The sequence below is a fragment of the Colletotrichum aenigma genome (genome assembly GCF_013390185.1).
Source record: "Colletotrichum aenigma strain Cg56 chromosome Unknown KSG_Cg56_contig03, whole genome shotgun sequence".
Classification (NCBI taxonomy): Eukaryota; Fungi; Ascomycota; class Sordariomycetes; order Glomerellales; family Glomerellaceae; genus Colletotrichum; species Colletotrichum aenigma.
The window spans coordinates 4,449,432-4,467,457 of NW_023500909.1; the positions used below are offsets into that span (position 1 = coordinate 4,449,432).

The 18,026-nt window shown below is 53.4% G+C and overlaps 2 protein-coding genes across 2 annotated transcripts; both read left to right on the plus strand.

Moving 5' to 3' along the window:
• Window positions 1-13,649: 13,649 nt before the first annotated feature.
• CGCA056_v005161 (uncharacterized protein) lies at window positions 13,650-14,435 on the plus strand (the record flags this gene model as incomplete). The annotated part of the gene is made up of 1 exon (XM_037320414.1): window positions 13,650-14,435. The coding sequence occupies one exon, from the start codon at window positions 13,650-13,652 to the stop codon at window positions 14,433-14,435; it is 786 nt and encodes a 261-aa protein (XP_037180956.1).
• A 3,092-nt stretch (window positions 14,436-17,527) lies between these two features.
• On the plus strand, window positions 17,528-17,840 carry CGCA056_v005162 (uncharacterized protein; the record flags this gene model as incomplete). Its single annotated transcript, XM_037320415.1, has 2 exons — window positions 17,528-17,606; window positions 17,665-17,840. 2 exons carry the CDS (start codon window positions 17,528-17,530, stop codon window positions 17,838-17,840), a joined length of 255 nt encoding a protein of 84 aa, XP_037180955.1.
• Between the last annotated feature and the right edge of the window lie 186 nt (window positions 17,841-18,026).

The window sequence follows — 18,026 nt, forward strand, 5'->3', positions numbered from 1 at the left end:
AGGCCCAGGCCTATCACGCAGCCCAACATTACCCGTCCCTTCGGATATGGGGGATTACATCACACGGGAAAGAAATTCAATAACATTGGCCGGGTGCCTGAACCAAACCAAACGAGTCGTATGAACCATGTCAGGTCGCCGTTCTCTCGGCCTTTCTTTGTCCAGACTCCAGGGCGGCAATGCTGCAGCAGCAGAGGCAGAGGCAGAGTGAGTGAGGAAACAGTCCGGCCACCACACACCTCGCGCCTCGCACATTTCACCTCCGGACGATGTCGCCCCTTGGACGAGGTTTCGTCCACGGCTGGGTGCCATTTGATCGGATGCTGTGGGCAGAACATCTGCCATGTCACCACCCATAGTTGCAGGCAAAAAAGGCAATATATCCTCGTCATGCGGCCGTTCCAGCCCAACTAGTTGGGGCAGAAACTCTGCAGCAGAGAAGAGAGGTAGGCACATCGCTGCGAGATGTTTCGTACGAGACGAAAGTCCGCCATTTCCGTACAAAGACAATACGGGTGTTGTATGGGCATTGCAACAAAGAAAGCAACCAGAAGCGATGGGGTTGAGGCACGTGTATGAAGGTTGCCGTTTGAGTACGTTAGCTGCTGGTGGCTTGAGCAAATGTAAAGAAAGACCTCTGTCTCCGTTTTGAGCCTCTCTAGCTGTGGGCCGACAACCTGGACCAAAACGCAGCACATGTACGCATGTGTACGGATTCAAGGTCGGCGATATCACAACTGGAACCCATGCATTCAAGTATGAGCCATTCATCAGCATGAGCAGTTTAGACGTCGTGGTGATACAACCGCATGCATTCGACTGCATGTGCATGTCGTCCGTGGCTCACACGCCTTCGTATTACAGGGGCACGTGCCGGGACAAACAATCGTATTCTGGTTATCTACTCGTGTGTACACATATGAGGGTATGATTTTACATTGATTCTGATGTCAGAGGCCGGCCGGGCGGCACCTCGTCGTTTGATGGAGATCGGAAGCGGGCAACAAGATGGATGGATGGAAGACAGGACAGCCAGATACTGCGCAGTAGATGGTGGGGGGACGGGGAGGACGGATGTTAGCACAGCACAGAGGGGCGAGCAGAAAAGAAGTTGGAGGGTATATACGGTAGGTAGGTACGGCGTCCGCATCAGGGGGACGATGGCGTAAAGGAGTGTACTGCGTACCCCGACTTGGGGCAGACAGAATAAGAATAGGTCGACACTCTCGCCATCTGATATTGGTATGCGCAACTCTGTTCTCCCACCTCATTGGAAAGACGGGAACACAAGGGCTTAGGAACGGTGTCAAAGCACCGAGGGGAAAGAGGGGAGGGGCCTAGACCTAGGCACCGCACCGGCAGCAACTACCAGCAACTACTCGCAGCCCGCCCTGAAGCTTGAGGTGTTGAGTCTTTGAGCGGCAATCAACCAACCCAGCACACAAAGTAGAGAGACGCTAGAGAAATAAGAACGTGGGGTTTTGCATTGTTAGAAGTTGTGGTGGGGCGTAGCAAGTCGGGCAAAATTGCAGTGAAGACACTGGGTAGGTTGGTGAGTTGACTATGCGTTGTGGGGTTTAGGAGACTGAGAAGGTACGGTACAGTGCCTTAGCATAGGAAGTGCGAGTGAGTAACAAGGCAGAGACAGTTGTTACGGCGTACGGCAGTAGAGTAGAGACTGGCGGCAATGATGTTGTTTATCGAAGAATTGCAAGTCTAGTGTTGACAATACTGTGCATGGTAGTCTGTGGACTAGGGAGGTGTCGGGCGGGTATTCCCAGCTTCGGTTGCCAGGGGTTGAAGGGTCTGAGAGGGTTTTGAAAAGGCGGTGATGTTCACCACGCCCACTTAGTCGCTGGGAACTGGAGGGCTGGTCGAGGAGAGGGGAGTCGGGGCGGAGAGGTTGCTGACGACGTTTATCGTGAGGGTTCAGATGTGGTGTAGGCTGTAGTGCAATTGGACGGTCTGGTGGTGATAAAGTGGGCAGCAGTGGATGTGAGCAAGAGTCGGTGGCCCGTACCTCGACTTTGAGCGGCTGGGTGAGTCGAGACAGGCCAAGTACCTCCTGCCGTGGAGGGCATGTACTGTACGTACCGACCACCTTTGTGTGCTCACATTCGGAACAAGTGACAGAGGCGTGCGCAAGACAGCAATCGGGTCCATCTCATGGCTTCCATGTGTCGCCGGGTACATCAGGCAGGTACCCAGCGAGGTGGACCAATGAGGGACGCGATGTGTGTGGGTGCGGTGGAGATGACGAGGGTGGAAGGAGGTGCCTACGAGATGGGGGCAGATGGCCGCAGATGCCATGCCTCGGGGAGAAAGTGGTAAGGCGGTGGGAGGGAGGGAGGGAAGGAGGGAAGGAAGGAAGCAGTGAGGTAAGGCGAGGAACGTACTTCGTACCTTTTCGACAGCTCCCGTCCTGCAGTGCCTGCCCTTATTACCTACCGTACCGTGCCTTACCTATCTACCTTACCAATGGAAGGAAGGCACTTACCTGAAATGCCTCTCGCTGGGCAGTCTGCGCCGATCGCCGAACACCGCGCCGACCGCCGAACACCGCGCCGGCTGTGTAAGGGTTCCGTCCACTCGGTGTTCACTTACCTAAATACCTGGATCATAATCCTCCATGGGCGACGGATAGCGCTCGTGAAAAGACAAACCGACTTTCTCGCATTTTGCTGCCTGAGTGTGCTAAGCCAAGGCCTAGCGACCAATGAGGCATGGAGCGGGTACCGCTCCTGGAAGTCTCACCACAGGCCGACAGATCGGCGCGTGGCCTCAGGGATTCCTCCCACCCAGCCAAGCTGTTTTGGGGCCGCAACTTCCCTGCAAGCCACGCAGTGGATCCCGGTGGGTCTCCGTCTTTCTTTGGCGGCGTCACGTTGCTGCCACGCAGACAAACCCCTGTCCCCGTCCTGCTGTCTGTCGCCCCCCTCATTTCCCGCCCAATTTTTTTGCTTCTTTTTTTTTTTTTCCCCCTTCGGTCCCGGTCTCCAGCCGCTGCTTCTGCCGTCTGTCTGTCTATCTGCCTGCCTTCCGTCGCCGATGAGGGACAACGGTGCGTTGCGTTGCAGTGCGTTGATGACAGTTCCTGCTACCGTCCAAACCTAAGGCATGGGGATACCTTACGTGATTGCATCGCATCGCATCGCATCGCATCGCATCGCCTTCTTGCTCGTTACGGTTGAACATGCTCCCGCTGTGCTGCTCGCTGCCCACTGACTGACTGATCGTTTCCATGCAGGCCACCATCCATCCATCCATCCAACCCGGAAATCCCAAAGGATCACCCACACCACCCACCTCGAATCCAACTCAACTCAACCAAAACTCAACTTGCTAACCCGGCCAGCCCAACACATCCCGTTTCAATTCGCACGCTGGACTAGCCTCGCTCCACGCACCACTCGGCACCTGAGCCGACAGTGTTTACAGCTGGTCCCTACGGCGCGGCACTGTGCCACCATCTTCTCGTCAAGCCCTCCTCGCGCGGCTGCTCTGGGGATTGACTTTGGCCGCCTCGCCCCCGGCGCCAGACACGCTGCCCGCTGTCCTATCCGCTGCACCGCACCACTGTTGCCATTCTGTACTGCGCTGAGCAAAGTACACTTCCGCCTCCGTTACAGACGACCCACTACTATCCAGCAAGCACCGTCACCGTCTGACATAGACCCTCAGAGTCATAAGGTTTTGCACGCCGCCCCCTTCCTCCCCATTCGTCCACTCTTTCAACGTGCCGGCCTTCCCTCCGACGGCGATTAAAGAAGCCTGAAACATGACGACGGCAATCGAAAAGTCCCAGATCGCGGAAGGGAAAACGTAAAATCCCAGAGAAGCCATGCTTTTGTCGGCAGTCCCATCGGCATTCCACGACGGAAACGGCATTCTCTATTGCCGTCTGCTCGACTACATACAGACAGCGCTCTGCAATGTCAACACAAAGCACGGATACCGATCCAGACTACCTGGCGATGTCGAGGACTTCGGGTCTCAACACCTACCTGACCTGACCTGACCTGACCTCAACCAGGAGGACACCTTGGAACCAGACACGCAGGAAGACGCGGAAAGATGGTGAAACCCTCAGCCTGCGTGCCGTGACTTTCAACGTCGCTACCGATGCTTGGCTTGACGGGTGTGAGCCAAAGGTAGCTGCTCCCAAGAGACGTCGCTCTCGGAGTCACCGTGATGACTGAGGAGCTCCTGGATCATGGATGGGCCGCCAGACTCGTCTTCCGTGGACCGTGGACCTTGAGCCGTGGACCGTGAGCTCGTTATTTCCGGACGACACGCTGTGGTCCCTTGGTCCCGGACGCCGATCTTTACCCCCTTGGCACTCTGAGCCTTGTCGCCGCCCCCCAAAACGCCCACTTGGACGCCGTTGCCAGCCAGGACCGCGACTCAACTCCCTAACAAAGCATCGCCTGAAGCGCTAGTCCATCGTCTGCCCGCTCAATAGCCCAGCATCGCATCTCAGGTTCCAGGTATGCGCCAAATCAGCGTGCGCAGACAACGTGGAACCCCAACTTCTGCACCTCTCTCACCACGCTACACTGCAGGCCTTTTGGTTTTGTTACCCAGTTTTTTTTTTTTTTTTTTTTTTGTTAGTGTTCTAGAAAGAGATTTTTTTACTAATAAGCTTTAAGGTATTAATAGATATGCTACTATTTAGCCTTATCTCTTAAGGTTATAGATAACCTTAAAAGTAAAGATTAATATAGCTATAAAACTAGCTAAACTAGCTATAAAAACTCTAATACTATATTAACCCTTCTATAGTAATATTTTTATTAATATCTTCTAAAGTAGCTTTACTTAACCCTATTAATATTTATAATATAGAGATAGCTATAGCTAGCTATCTATATAAACTTAACTTCTAATAATATCTTTATTTCTATATATATCTTATTAAGAAGAATATTAGTTTTAAAAAAATAAAATAATTAATCTTAATAAATAATTAAATAAATTATTATTAAAGAGTTTAGTTTAGCTTATTAAGTTATATATAGTTCTTAAGAGGTTTAATAATAAACTAACTGTATATTATTTATATATAGTAAACTTTTAAAACTATATTAATAGTAATTAATAATAAAATTCTATATTAAGCTTTAGATATTATATTAATAGAGATATTAATAACGTTAGTATAGTAGATAGTTTTATTAGCTAAGATACAGTAGCATTAAATATAAGAGGATTCGTAGTAGTATAGCTATAAGTACCCTATTAATTAGTCTTAAAAAGTCTCTTTTTTGAACTACGCAGCTTACATAGCGCAGTTACCTGGGGCTGAGGCCCGCAGGCACTACACTGTAGGCCTGCCATGCACTACCGACGAAAGTCCCAAGGAGCTTCAGCCTGCCGTGACCACCGTGTTAGGGGTTTAGGGGTCAATCGAGCTTGCTCATAGGTGCCTCAGTGTGCCTGTCGCCGCTCGCTACCTAGCTGTGTGGTTAGTGGCTGGTTGCTAATGCCCTCCCGTCGTCTCGCTGCCGTCGGACGAGGCTGAAAAGTTTTGATGCAAAAAATCAGTCACACTTCATGCGCAACGAGACAAGCCATTTGACCATCCGGCGTCACTGTGGGCGTGGACTGATGCAGACTATTCCTAGCTAAGGGCGTGCACACCGTGGCATCTCATTCCCTTCTCATCGTCTCGGCTGCAGCTACAAACGAGACGAACAAACGGCTTCTGTGTATCCGTACGGCGTGCGGTTAAAGAGACGCTCCACAGCTCAACACCGCCCGTTAATCATGGTGTTTCTGTGACGCCGGAGCTGGTGGATCAGAGGAGCCTTGCACCGCCTCTCGCCCACAGAACATCCCTACGACTGGACTTCTAGAAGCCCTCGTGGAAACACAAGCGAGGGAACACCCCGGGTTTGATTGCGGTTTTGGACAAGGCGGTCTGCGGCGAAACTTCGAGGTACAGCGCATAATACCGGCAACATTGTACAGCACGGGTGCAGTAGGGCACACAAGGAACCAAAAACACTTGCGAACAGCCAGTCACTCCATTGATGATGCCAGGCTAACCGACTGAAGCAAAGCTTGAAGAGCCCGGGAAGCCTGCTTCGGTTTCAAACGTCTGACGTTTCGCTGCCCGTCTTCCCGCATCTGCCCTCGATGTACGGCAGCAACCTTTAGTAATGATAGGTCAGCCATTGCTCGGCAGTCCTGGCACCAGTTGAACTCTACTGTCTGTCGAATTGAGGATCAGATCAAACGAAAAATCCGCGGACGCCGGTCCCAAAAGCGCATTTCAGTTAATAGGCGAAGCACACATCAGATCGTTATCGGGTTTACTCAACCCGAAAACACGCCGACAAGAAAAGCGCAACTGTGGTTGAGCAGCGAGAGGCTGTTCCCGTGATGCATACCGTGGTTGTGTTTCACACCTGCCGCGTCCAGCGAGCAAATGAGAGAGATATCCGGGAGCTTCCTGCGCAGCTTATCAAAATGTCCTATTTCAAAACAAACCGCGATACCGAACGACGCGCAACTCTGACGGGTCAGGTTCCAAAGTGAACGGCAGTTCACACCTGGGATGCTCCCTGAAACCAGCACATGGGATCAGTCACCTCCAACTGCCAAGCGCGGTACTATCTGGCGGCGCAAACCACTACTATGCAGTACGCAGCATCTCGCAACTCCTCATTGTAACGGCTGGTCAGTTCAGTGGATACCGGCGATGCCCCAAACTGGATTGGTAGCCGAAAGCATAACTATGCGCGAGGGCAGCGATCCATGGTAGGGCTTTAACGGCTCTCGGTCCGTATTGCCATAGCAGTCTCGGCTACAATTCACGACTAAGGGGAGAAGACTTTCACGGTCAATACAGCGCCTACGATGATAAAGACACAACACGTAGAGAAAGGGGATCGCTTGAAAGCTCGGATAGCGACCAGCAGCCAGCGACCAGGCGATGCAAACCCCGATACAAGCTCGGTGAAGGTTGCTCAGGCTAGCAAATTCACACCCACGTACAATGTCACATCAGTCATCCGGGCGACATACACGTATTGCACGACAATGTTGCGACCTATCACTTGGATCGCCGCATTGCGAGCCCAATAGCGGAGACATGATCGAACGTGGTGGGAATGTGGCGGCGCTTCAACACGTGTCTTTTCATCTGGCGGGTAGTTAAACGCGTTTCGACTGATCTGAGACGGCTGATCCATCGACGAGCTGAAATTACGTGACAGGATCAAAGACACGGCTGATCGTTCGTGGGGACGATGCCAAGGGGTCTTGTTGAGGCTATGCATGCAACCATGCTGCGTTGGGCCTGGCTCGGTTCGAAGTTGCCTTCTGGAAGAATGAGGTCATGGCCCGAGTTGGTGCACTAGCGAATGCGGGCGTCAATCTCACCAAAAACATTAATATCGTTCGCTCAGCAGCGATATGAGCCCGTTTCTAAATTGCTGCCCGGCTGTCGGAACTGCGGCGTGGAATGGCCTACGGCCAGGCTTTCAGCGACACGCACGTTCGGGTTACTCAGGGGAACGTTCGAGACCAGGGCCCTATATCTATCCGAAAAGGGCAAAGTGGAATCCCCCACACAGGGTTTGTGAGAGAGCCACCCCACAGCATTTCAACTGGATGAGCGGCGGTGAGGTTGGAGTCGAAATACTTCGAGGAGCGTATACAGAGCGCAACAAATACCTCACGACCTAGCGGGCGCTACATTGCTCCGTCAAGCTGCAGGGCGTCAATAAGTCGGTAAATACATCTGGTGGGGAGTACACGGGTTTACCTACCACACACGACGCGGCTTGACTTGACAAGTAGACGGTGGTAAATCGATCTTGCGACGGAAGCCATTGGCGTAATCCTTGGCTAACCCCCGTTGTTTCCACGTGGATTTTCTTGTGAGGGGTTTCTTTTACGGATGGATACATGCGAGCGTTTGCTTCTTTTTCTGTTTCCGCCCGTCAACCCGAATCCGGGGTGGCCTCCGTCAGCCCGCAGCTACACGTGTTCGGCAAGGCTTGTTTCAAGCAATCGTTTCTTTTTCTTGCAAACGACTGCTTGAATTTAACTGTGCTGAGGGCTCCCTTGCCAGTGAAATGGACCGATTCTCGGTGTTGCGGACAGTTCGAAGTCCTAATGCTGCACAGCGAACGCGCATGCTTGAATTTACCCGGATACGCCTCGCATTGATAAGCGCATCGCCAGTGATCCCGTTCAATATCACCTCAACCTCAGGCTGGGATGTCGCCAATGGAGAGAAAGAGGAGGTACCTGGATCGCGTGGTGTCTAGTCGTCGCCTATCGGAACCGTTATGCAACAGGTCCAACAACGCCGTGTAATGCACCAACAGACTGGCAGTGCCTGAAAGCTGCCCCTGGCTGCCGGCTGGCCGCTCATCTGACCGGCGTCGAGCAGTTCGTCCTATTGATGCTCAACCCTGGCTGGCCGCCCGCCGTTTTTTATTGATAAGCGCGCCGCAGCCTATGGCCTCAGCGGGCGCTTCTGGTCAACGTGCAGATGGCGCGGGGCATATATCGAATCACAATGACAGTCACGAAGGCGCAGGCTAGAGGCACGGTTGCCAAGCTCTCATCAATACACCAGCGTTCAACAAGTGCCTCTAGGGCCTGCGGCATCACATCTTCGGCATGATCAGAGACTGTTGTACAGATACCCAGCAGCAACCGCACGACACTGATGGAAGACTACTGGTCCCTGGCCTAAGCCGTGTTTGGCGTCAATGGTGGAGATTGCCACGTGGGTTAGCAAGCCACACGGAAATTCGCACTCGACGCCAGGGGCCTGGTCTGAAGGATTTTGTGCGGTACGCTGGCACATGGGAGACTGGGCCCAAATTTGAAGTAGACGCCGCTTACGAGACAAACACCGACAGGGAACACCACTGACCGACTTGTCACCTGAGTCATCATAACCAAAGCGACCTGTCCAAAGAAGGGACACAGAGGCGCCTGTTGAGACGACAACTGCCCTGGGCTGGTTCATCGGCTTGAACCCATCGTCCATCGCCAACCGATGAAGATGGGCGGTCGCTAGTTCGAAATCGCCAATCTCGCCGTGTTGCCACGAACTGACGGCTACGCCGATCAAGCGTGAAACCGCAAGAAACGCGGAACCAGCAGGGTGCGGTCCGGATACCGGCGTGGCTTTCACGCTTCGTATGCATGCTGTGGTGCTTAAATTACAGGTCGGCGGGATCAAGGGAAAAATCTCCAATGCCACATGGCAGGGCCGGGTATTCCCTTGCCGCCCTGCCATGCCTTTAGCTGAGATCGGTGAAGTCACCGCGTGCACAGGGGAGGACGAGAACACGCCTCAGGCGTACAACCCCCAGTGTACGCATGTGCATTCGATACGGCAAAGCGGATATACAATGGAGGTGAAGCAAGCAAGCAAACAACCCGTTGGAGGCACCCGCCAACGACATGGCTCCGAGTGGCCGGGTCAAAGCGGTCAGCGATGAACCATCGCAGCCCAGGGCAACGCGGGTATGGGTGGGCAGGAAGCCCAGCACAAGATACCGACCGCATGTCACCAAAGGCGGGTTGCAGGTCGGCCGCCGGAGAATGGGCCAAGCTCCAAAAACTTTCATCCAGGTCGGCGGCTTCGGGGCCAATGGTGCGTATCAAACAAACGCAACGCATAACGAAGCGGTCATTTCAGACCAACCTTGGCCAGAGGTCTCGGGGAGAGCCCCCGAGACACATGAGAGCCAGTAACGAAGCGATGAAGAAACAAACTATAGCCGGCCAATCCCACTCGTTACTTGGTATAGAGTTAAAGTGTCTCCTGGCGCGGTGTGGACAACATTGAGCAAGATACTCCGCGGGAGCCACTCCTCAGCAATGATATGAAACTTTTCTTTGGCACTTCTCTTTCCAAACTGTTTCCAGGACCAGTTAACACCGCTTTTTTGGCCCCATCCCGGCTCGTCACAACGTCGCGTGGCACATTTTTGACACCGGATCCAGAGCAACAGCATCCTTGGTCAAGCCTTGCCAGCCGATCCCTGAGCGCAAGGTACACAATACACACCGCAAAGTTTGTCTGTACGGAGCACTTTTACACGAAAGGGAGGATGAAGGCGGCTCTCCCGGTGGAGCATGGTCGATCGGCACCCCTCCGTCGTACGACACAGCGAGCGCTTCCTAGCTGTCTAGCCTCTAGGGCCGGGGCTGACAGGTCGATCGGACTGTGACCTCGTACAAGGTACTTAGCCATGTGTTGAATTGCGTACAGCTTGCCGGCCACGACGTGGGTCGCTCGCTCTCCTCTACGCCGCCCAGCTTCATTTCGAGGCGTTTGACCTAACGCCTGTATCCATGTCAAGTCACGATGCCTCTCGGGGCCAAATAAGACCGTTTCACACAGAATACTCTCAAATTGGGTCGCGACGGGCTTGGTTTAATGATGGACCGTCTCGACCTGAACCAAGGCCGTTTTCAAGAATATCATCGGGGGTGGGCTTGGTTCTAGAATGCCCGTGGAAGGATGAGCTTAATAGGGGGTAGCCAAGGGAGCCTGAAAAGCCGTGTCTTTAGTTTTTTTGGCGGCGCCAGGGCATCAATCACGACCACGCCTCTGACAGCTGGAGCTTTTTGCCCACCTTTAGTTGACAGCCCATCCTAGCCTGCGGTACATGAAGGTCATATTAGGTATCCGGTCTACGAAGTACGGATGGCTGCTCATCAATGCTCGGCTCGGACAACGCGATAGCCAAACATTGCCAATTTACCAGCCACGGCAGTTGCTCCTCATCGGCGGTAGTGAATCAGCGAGCCATCATTTGCTGGTTATCCGCAGGACTACCGAATCAACGCGCCCGCTCGAATCCCCGTCAACCACGCAGGCGTCACCGCTCATGGCAAGTAGGGTGAGGAACGTTACACAAAAACCGACGTTCCGCAGTACTGATCTGACTTCAATGACTCTTCTCGCTTGGCGAACCAATTGCGCTCACACTATACAGCGCTGGTTGAGCTGCCATTCAATCTTCAAATCTGCCGTTCGGCATAGTGTCCCACATGGATACGGCATGTTCAAGTAGAGTTGAATTGGGGTTGTAGGCGCGGAGTGACCTCAACCTCATCTTCCCTGCACAACGGGAGTCCGCAGTTTTCCGAATCCAGGACCCGGATGGTCTTGGATGCTGGGCAACCGCGGATGCAGCTGTGCTACTCTCTCGCGTGGCAAAACGCCCTTCGTGAGACTATGCCCTCAGGCTTTGTGCGTTTTGTTTTATCCTGTCGGGGCTTGGCGAATCTGCCGATACCTCTGTCTTGGGTCCATGTTTCTACCAAAGACACAATGGAGCTCCAAGCCGTGGCTGAACACCACGCGAACCCAAGTGCCACAACCGGACTGAGCCTGAGGTACACAGCCGTTAGTAGCTACGGCAGAGAGTGGAGGGCAGCCATGTTTGCCAGCATATCCGTTCGTTTGGGTCTGGAACTGTCTATCATCAACTAATACACGGGTGTCATTTCCTACGGATTCCTGGATGAAGGCCCTGTACCTGAAGGAGGTATTTTACCCCCGTCTGTCGGGGTGCAGATTCAACGAATGCCATCTAGCGATGGCGCGGTCGAGACTAGCCGCTGCACGCACCCTTCCGCCTGTCAACTAAGTCTCGTCCCAAGACTAGAGGCAGAAGTTGTCCTGGCCGCATAGCCTCGGCTACCGCAAGTCGATGCGTGCCTAGCCGCATAGTTTGCTGCTAAAGATTGCAAATGGCCTGATTATCTGACCCCACACAGACGTATATGCTGGATGCTAGTATGCAGGCGAGCTTGTCGCACCTGCTGGCTGCTGTACGAACGGTGAGGCAAAGTTGAGACGAGAAGTAACGACTTTGAGGCTTGAAGCTGGAGGGCATGATCAGAGCAAGTACGATATGGCTATGGTTCCCCAATCTTCGACGACGAAGTGGCTGAACAGCTGCAAGACGTCAATTCACTGCTTGATCAGCGATGACGAGCAAACGGAAGCAAGGAGACGCCCCGGAGAAAAGAGCAATGCGCAACGGCCTGCACCAGCACGCTCTCGCCCATCTCGTGGCCCGTGACCGCCCTTTTGCTCTCGGCCAGGGACCAGCATCGCCCGCAGGTGATCTCCATCATCTTCAAGTCCGGCAGTTGCAGATGGCAGTGGGTTACAGCGTCTCGGCAGGCCGTCGAACGAAGCACTGCATGCCTTAGCGGCTCGTCGGCCATCGTCCGGGACCCTACCTGCACGGCACATCACGAGTTCGCATCTGCTGCTGATAAGTGTCACGAACGCTGACGTCGTTGCAAGAAGGGGTGACTAACCAGCAATCCCGTGTTCTTATCTGAATCCTAACCAGATCTGATGGACAGCTGCCGTCAGAAACAGAGCCCCAAAGTCACAGCCCGATATAGCTGAGCCAACGGTCGATGGTTTCCAAGGGACCTATATCGGGATTGTCTTGAGTTCTGACGATGACGGCGCTATGATGGCACAATCCCTCTTTTGCCGACGGCAATGACTCGAGTCGTGGCGAAATAGGTCCTTCGGGGCATTGCTTGACCGACCATGCTAGATTACACATTACGAAACCGACGGGCACGATAGGAATCGGCATCTTCAACACGGCCGGTCATTCCTCCACAACGGCCGGCGCCGATTTCCCCAGGGGACCCGCCGCGCCAACCTCGTCTCTCCGATACCAGCACGAGAAACTCGAGACGACGGCGCGCACTAGAATTTTCCGTTTCCGATCACTTGGGTCCCGCAAGCCGACTTCTCATTCGCCTAGAACACGATATCCCGCCGCTCGTTCGGACTCTCTTATGCGGTAAGCAGGACAGACTTGCACGCAAACACACAGGCACATACACATGCACACACACAGACGGCGAGGGTAGTGAGTGCACCTTCACGCTCCCGCAAGACGCGGTCGAGAAACAGCAAACCAAACTCTGAATGGTATCATTGCCGATAGCTGTACGACTGTGTTTTAGGGGCCTCGGACGCGTGGGTGCAACTTGGACTTTCCTTTGGTTTACGGGTACTGGTGGACCGGCAACCTCCTCGCACGCTGGCAACCTCCTCAATGTACGGGCAGACCGCAAGAAACAAATTCCCGCCTCAGACCCGTGGGCCAAGGCATGCGAGGGCGAAGCTTGAGCCAAGACCCCAAAGTCAATCTGGGTTTCGTCAAAGGGGTGGTGGGATGGAGGGCGATGAAATGGCTCTGTGCACATGACGACCGCGGGTTGCCCGCGCCGTGAGGCTCTTGTGACGGACACCTCGCCGGCTGCCACGGATGTCGGGAGCTTCGGTGCGTGACAGCTCTCTATCCTCCCATCTCTTCCGGGACAACTCATCATCTTGATCAAATGATCACCGTCGCCGGTCAACGATTTACTCCGGAACCCCCGTTGATTGTTGAACGCGCAAGCGCGAGATTCGTCGTGCTCCTTTGTCCTGCTCCGATGACCCCGGAATGAATACATTCTGCCCTGAGCGTCTGTCGTCATACCTGCCGCCGAGTCAGGGCGTCTCCAGCCAGTTGATACACATCAAATTAACCCCCTCTTCCTCTCGACGCCCAACGAATGCTGATGACGACCTTACGGTCGGAAGGTCAGAAGAGAGAGAGACGAACAACTCAACGCCCACCATGAGCTCTTCGAAAACCCTCACGCCGCCGCTCGACGAAGGCTCGCCGCAGCTCAAGTTCTACAGAATGGAGCGTCCGACGGGACAGCTCTTCGAGCTCAAGGAGATGCAGAAGCAGCAGCTGACGGGGCTCGACGAGGCGGACGAGGTCCCTCCACCCCCTGGCCCTCCTCCATTGGCTCCTCCCCCTCCTCCCCCTCCCCCGCCCCCTTTTGAGAGCGCTGAGCGCGGGCTGCGAGAATTCAACTACAACGGACGAGACATCAAACCCCGCAATAGCGAACGCAGCTCTGGCGCCCTCGGCCGGCATCGTGTTAGCTTCTACTCTATCTACACCGACTATTCGTCTCATCCCTCTTCGGACGATGGTCGCCATGGTGACGACGGAGGACGTCGTGATGCCGTGAACACGGGCGGCGGTGGTGGGGGCGGAGGGAGTGTGCCGCAGGTCCAACATGTCGAGCATCCGCCGAGACGGAATCTGAGTATGAGGGCTGCGCCGCCGACGCATTCGAGAAGCACTTCCGGTAACAGTCGCAGCAGCGGCCGAGGTGGCGGCTTGGTCGTCTCGCAGCCGCCGCCGACCTATGCGCCCTCCCGGGAGTTGTACAACCGTGTGCGATTCGCAGAACAGGAGCGCATCCGCCGGGAGGAGTCGAGGGCACCGGGGCCGCGGCGCATCGAGATGGTCGACGTCGTGGGCGGTCCCAGTGTAGGTGCGATGTGGGTGTTTGCGTGCTGTTACTTCTTCTGGTATCGTTGTTTGATGGACGGCGAGGACTTTTGATGACGAAGTTGTTCTCGACGTCACGAACACCACCAGCTCCGAGCCCCTTTTCTTATTTCCTTTCTCTCTCCCCCTTATTCTCTTTCCGTCTCCTTCTCTGCTGGATGACTTCACCTCGGCCTTGAACCCAGGCATTTCGTCGCCAAGGGTGTAAGTCGGCAACGTGTATCTCTCCTCGTGATGAGACCGAGGATCATGGTCGCCTGCAGGACGGTGAACGACATGACGACGCGACGACCCCATGACGGAACGCCATTTTCTTTCCAACCTTCTCGAAGCCCACTCTCCAAAATCAAGTCGAAGGCGCCGTCATCTTCGTCCAGGTCGATTCAACGGTTGCGATTCGGTTTCGTTGATGCTCGGCCGGAGGGTTGTAAAACATGAGGGCGACACCACCTACGTCCTTTTTCAACAAGATCAAATGGAGAGGCAGACCAGCCCGTCGTTGCCTCTCAGCAAAAAAAGACCAACGATAACAACACAAAAAGACAGTGACAGAATCGGCATTTCTACCAGGTAACAGAAAGAAATGACCACAGGTTTGCGTATTATTTGGTTTTTTGGGATGTTTCTTCCAACTTGGTTCTCTTAGGTCCGGGAATATTGGGGAGTTTTGTTAATGGGACATTTGGGATATATGTCTTGTGTAACGATAGAACGGGATGCGCTTCGTCATGTGAGAAATGACTAGCGGAGCGGCCGTCCGGCTGTTCCGCGTGTACGGGTATATGAGGGAAATGGTCATGAGATAGCATATCATATATACAGGAACGCCGTCTTGCAATCATAATCCCTGTGCGAGGGGGGAAGGGGTGGCAGGCGTGAACCCCTCAAATCTGTGTGAATGCAAGTATTTGTGTTTTTTTTTTGGGGTTTCTGGTGTGCCGTGTCTGTCTCTGCATCTGAACTCTCTTTTGTCGCGGGGTTTTGACGGTTTCTGACATGGGTTCGTCCTGGCTTCTGGGTCCCGGAGTCGATGGTCCGACGATCTTATGCGCTGTTGGGAACTCCGGGAGGCCGGCCGGCCACCCCTCGACTGCTTACACGATGCATGGGTTTGTAGGAGAACCTGCGGAGAATTTTTGAGACAGTTTGCGTTGGATTTTCTGTTATGTGGTCTTTTTTCTGGGTACATGATATATTGGGAGGTATATCACGGGGCACCGGTTCTCGGGGGAACGAGCCCGTTCTTCTGTGGCCCGGTCTCGACAATCATCTTGCTTTGCTCCATGACGGACGAGGATTCTATTGTTCTCCGTATATAATGATATCTTGGTGGATTTCGGTGGATCGTCATCATGACGACAATTCGAATGTAGGGAAAGCTTGATGAAGGGCTTTTGTTAGTAACTTGAGAGGGAAATGAGGGGGATGTATCAGGCAATTCATGCCGTTCGACGCCGGTCCTCGATAAAGATTGGGGTTCCAACACTGGATGATTTCTAACGCCATGCATTGTCAGCGGTATTACGGAGCGGGGTGAAAACCTGATTTACTGCCGGCGGGTTGGAAATTGCTTACAGGAGCACGTCGCTTGTGCCGTCAGATTGGCGTTCTTCATAGGCATGGCCGCGTCACATCGACATCGAGAGCCAAGTGAGATTCTGGGCTATCTGGGATGAGATTCGAGCTATTCATCCAGTAGCAGGTTCTATGGCGTGACAATATGGCGTGACAAGAGCTCATCAGAGTCCAATAGCTCTCTCCCAGACGACCACTAACCTAGAAAATGACGCTGGCGGGAATGGAGTAGGCTGCATCTAAGTTTTCAACTACTCCAGCAGATCTTCACAGATTTGATTACCTACCGTCATCAAGATGCGAGTATTCAATCGGACAATCTAGCAGCTCTAGGCCAGGATACCTGGGGCATCCGTGTGGAAGAGGGTCGTTTGATGGGCACTTTGTATGCCGTCTGACAAGACCAAGAGGCCTTTTACGGTAGTTTGAGTATCCTTGCGAACCCGATAGAGTCAGATGTGACACGTTGCGTGTATAGATCTGTTCTTCTCTCCAGCGTCAACTTAAATAGGTAGCGTATGAGTGTTACCCATAAACTTCAGGGACCCCGGCTTCGACGGCCCTCTCTGACGTACGGAGGGGACCTCGTGGTGGCTGCATATAGAGGCTTGAACAGGCTCCCGAGACAAGATTTCGTGGGCTTCTCAATAATGATTTTCCGTCAACAGGTAGAGTTCATGACCAGTTGATGTTTAGAAGCAGGCTGCTAGTGAACAAGTATAAGTTTCAAGAAGGTCGACGTATGACGAGTTCAACACCAACCCGCGGAATGCATTGATGGTCGATTCCGCGCGAAGGCGAATGCAATCGATCAGCTTGGTAACACACGGTACAGTCCAGACTAGGGTTACGGATGTGACTTTCGCGACGGAGAGGTTGCGGACACATGCTAGAACAGAATCCCGGGTGTCATTCGTCCCTGTCTTGGGGCTTATATTGGGTCTTATTCAGTACAATACCCGGCGCACTTGCTAATCTGTTCTGCGCTACTTACTGGCCAATCTTCCTGCTACGAGCACCTAGCCTCTCACATAGGGGGCCTCGGTGTTCAAACATCTGAAAGAGTTCAAAGAAGGCTCGCAAATTCGGCTTGGAGACGACTTCAGAGCAAATACATGTCCCGGATTAAATACCAAGCATGCTGCCGATGCTCTATTTCCATCAGGGCGAAGAAGCAGGATGCAGTCCCAACCCGTTTACGTCGCATGAGACAAAGTAAAGGAGGGCTTCCTCGTCGAATGAGCTCTGAAATCAGCTAGTCACTACCAACTGGGATCTTTTCAAGTCACATAGGGACTCTTCGTTTGGCCAGCCAGTCTGTATTTACTGCCGGCTTGTTGCTCAGAACGGATAGAATAGATGTTGTTCTCCGCTAACTTGACATTGTAACACCACGCAGGCGGCTCAACACTTTGTCACGTTGCGGGAGACAACAACCCAAGCCACATTGTCGAGTCTCAGCTTAACTTCTAAGTCAACTTCAAGAGGTTCGGAAACCCCACAGGAAGGAGACGAGCCCCCCACTTGCGAGAACCTCACGTCGTCTCCCACCATAAACCCACCTCCCCATCATGACTCTTCATCAACTTGCCCGGCTAGCTCAATCGGTAGAGCGTGAGACTCTTAATCTCAAGGTTGTGGGTTCGACCCGTAAGCACCATCTGTTCCTGAACATACGTCGTCTGCATGTCTTCTAACATCATCACAGCCACGTCGGGCTCAATTCCCGTCCGCGATTGCAGCGCACACATCTCTTTTCCCTTTTTGCCTGTCCAGAGTTTCGTCAGACTCTTTAGTGTCTCCTGGGATACTAACCCCAGACACCTCTTCAAGTCACAATACTTCTGGTGCAGAGGGGTCAAAGGATTGAGGGACTTAACTTAGTAAACAAGCTATTCAGTTTGTTACTATGTTTTGCCCTGCCTTGTGTAATTCCCAACCTGTGCAACCTCTGCTCTGCGAATAACATAACAATATCTAGACCACTTGGGTGCTTTTAGAATCTGGTCTTTATTGTGTGCTGATAGCGCCCAACAGATGTTATTCAGATTTGCCCTCTTTATGCTCTTT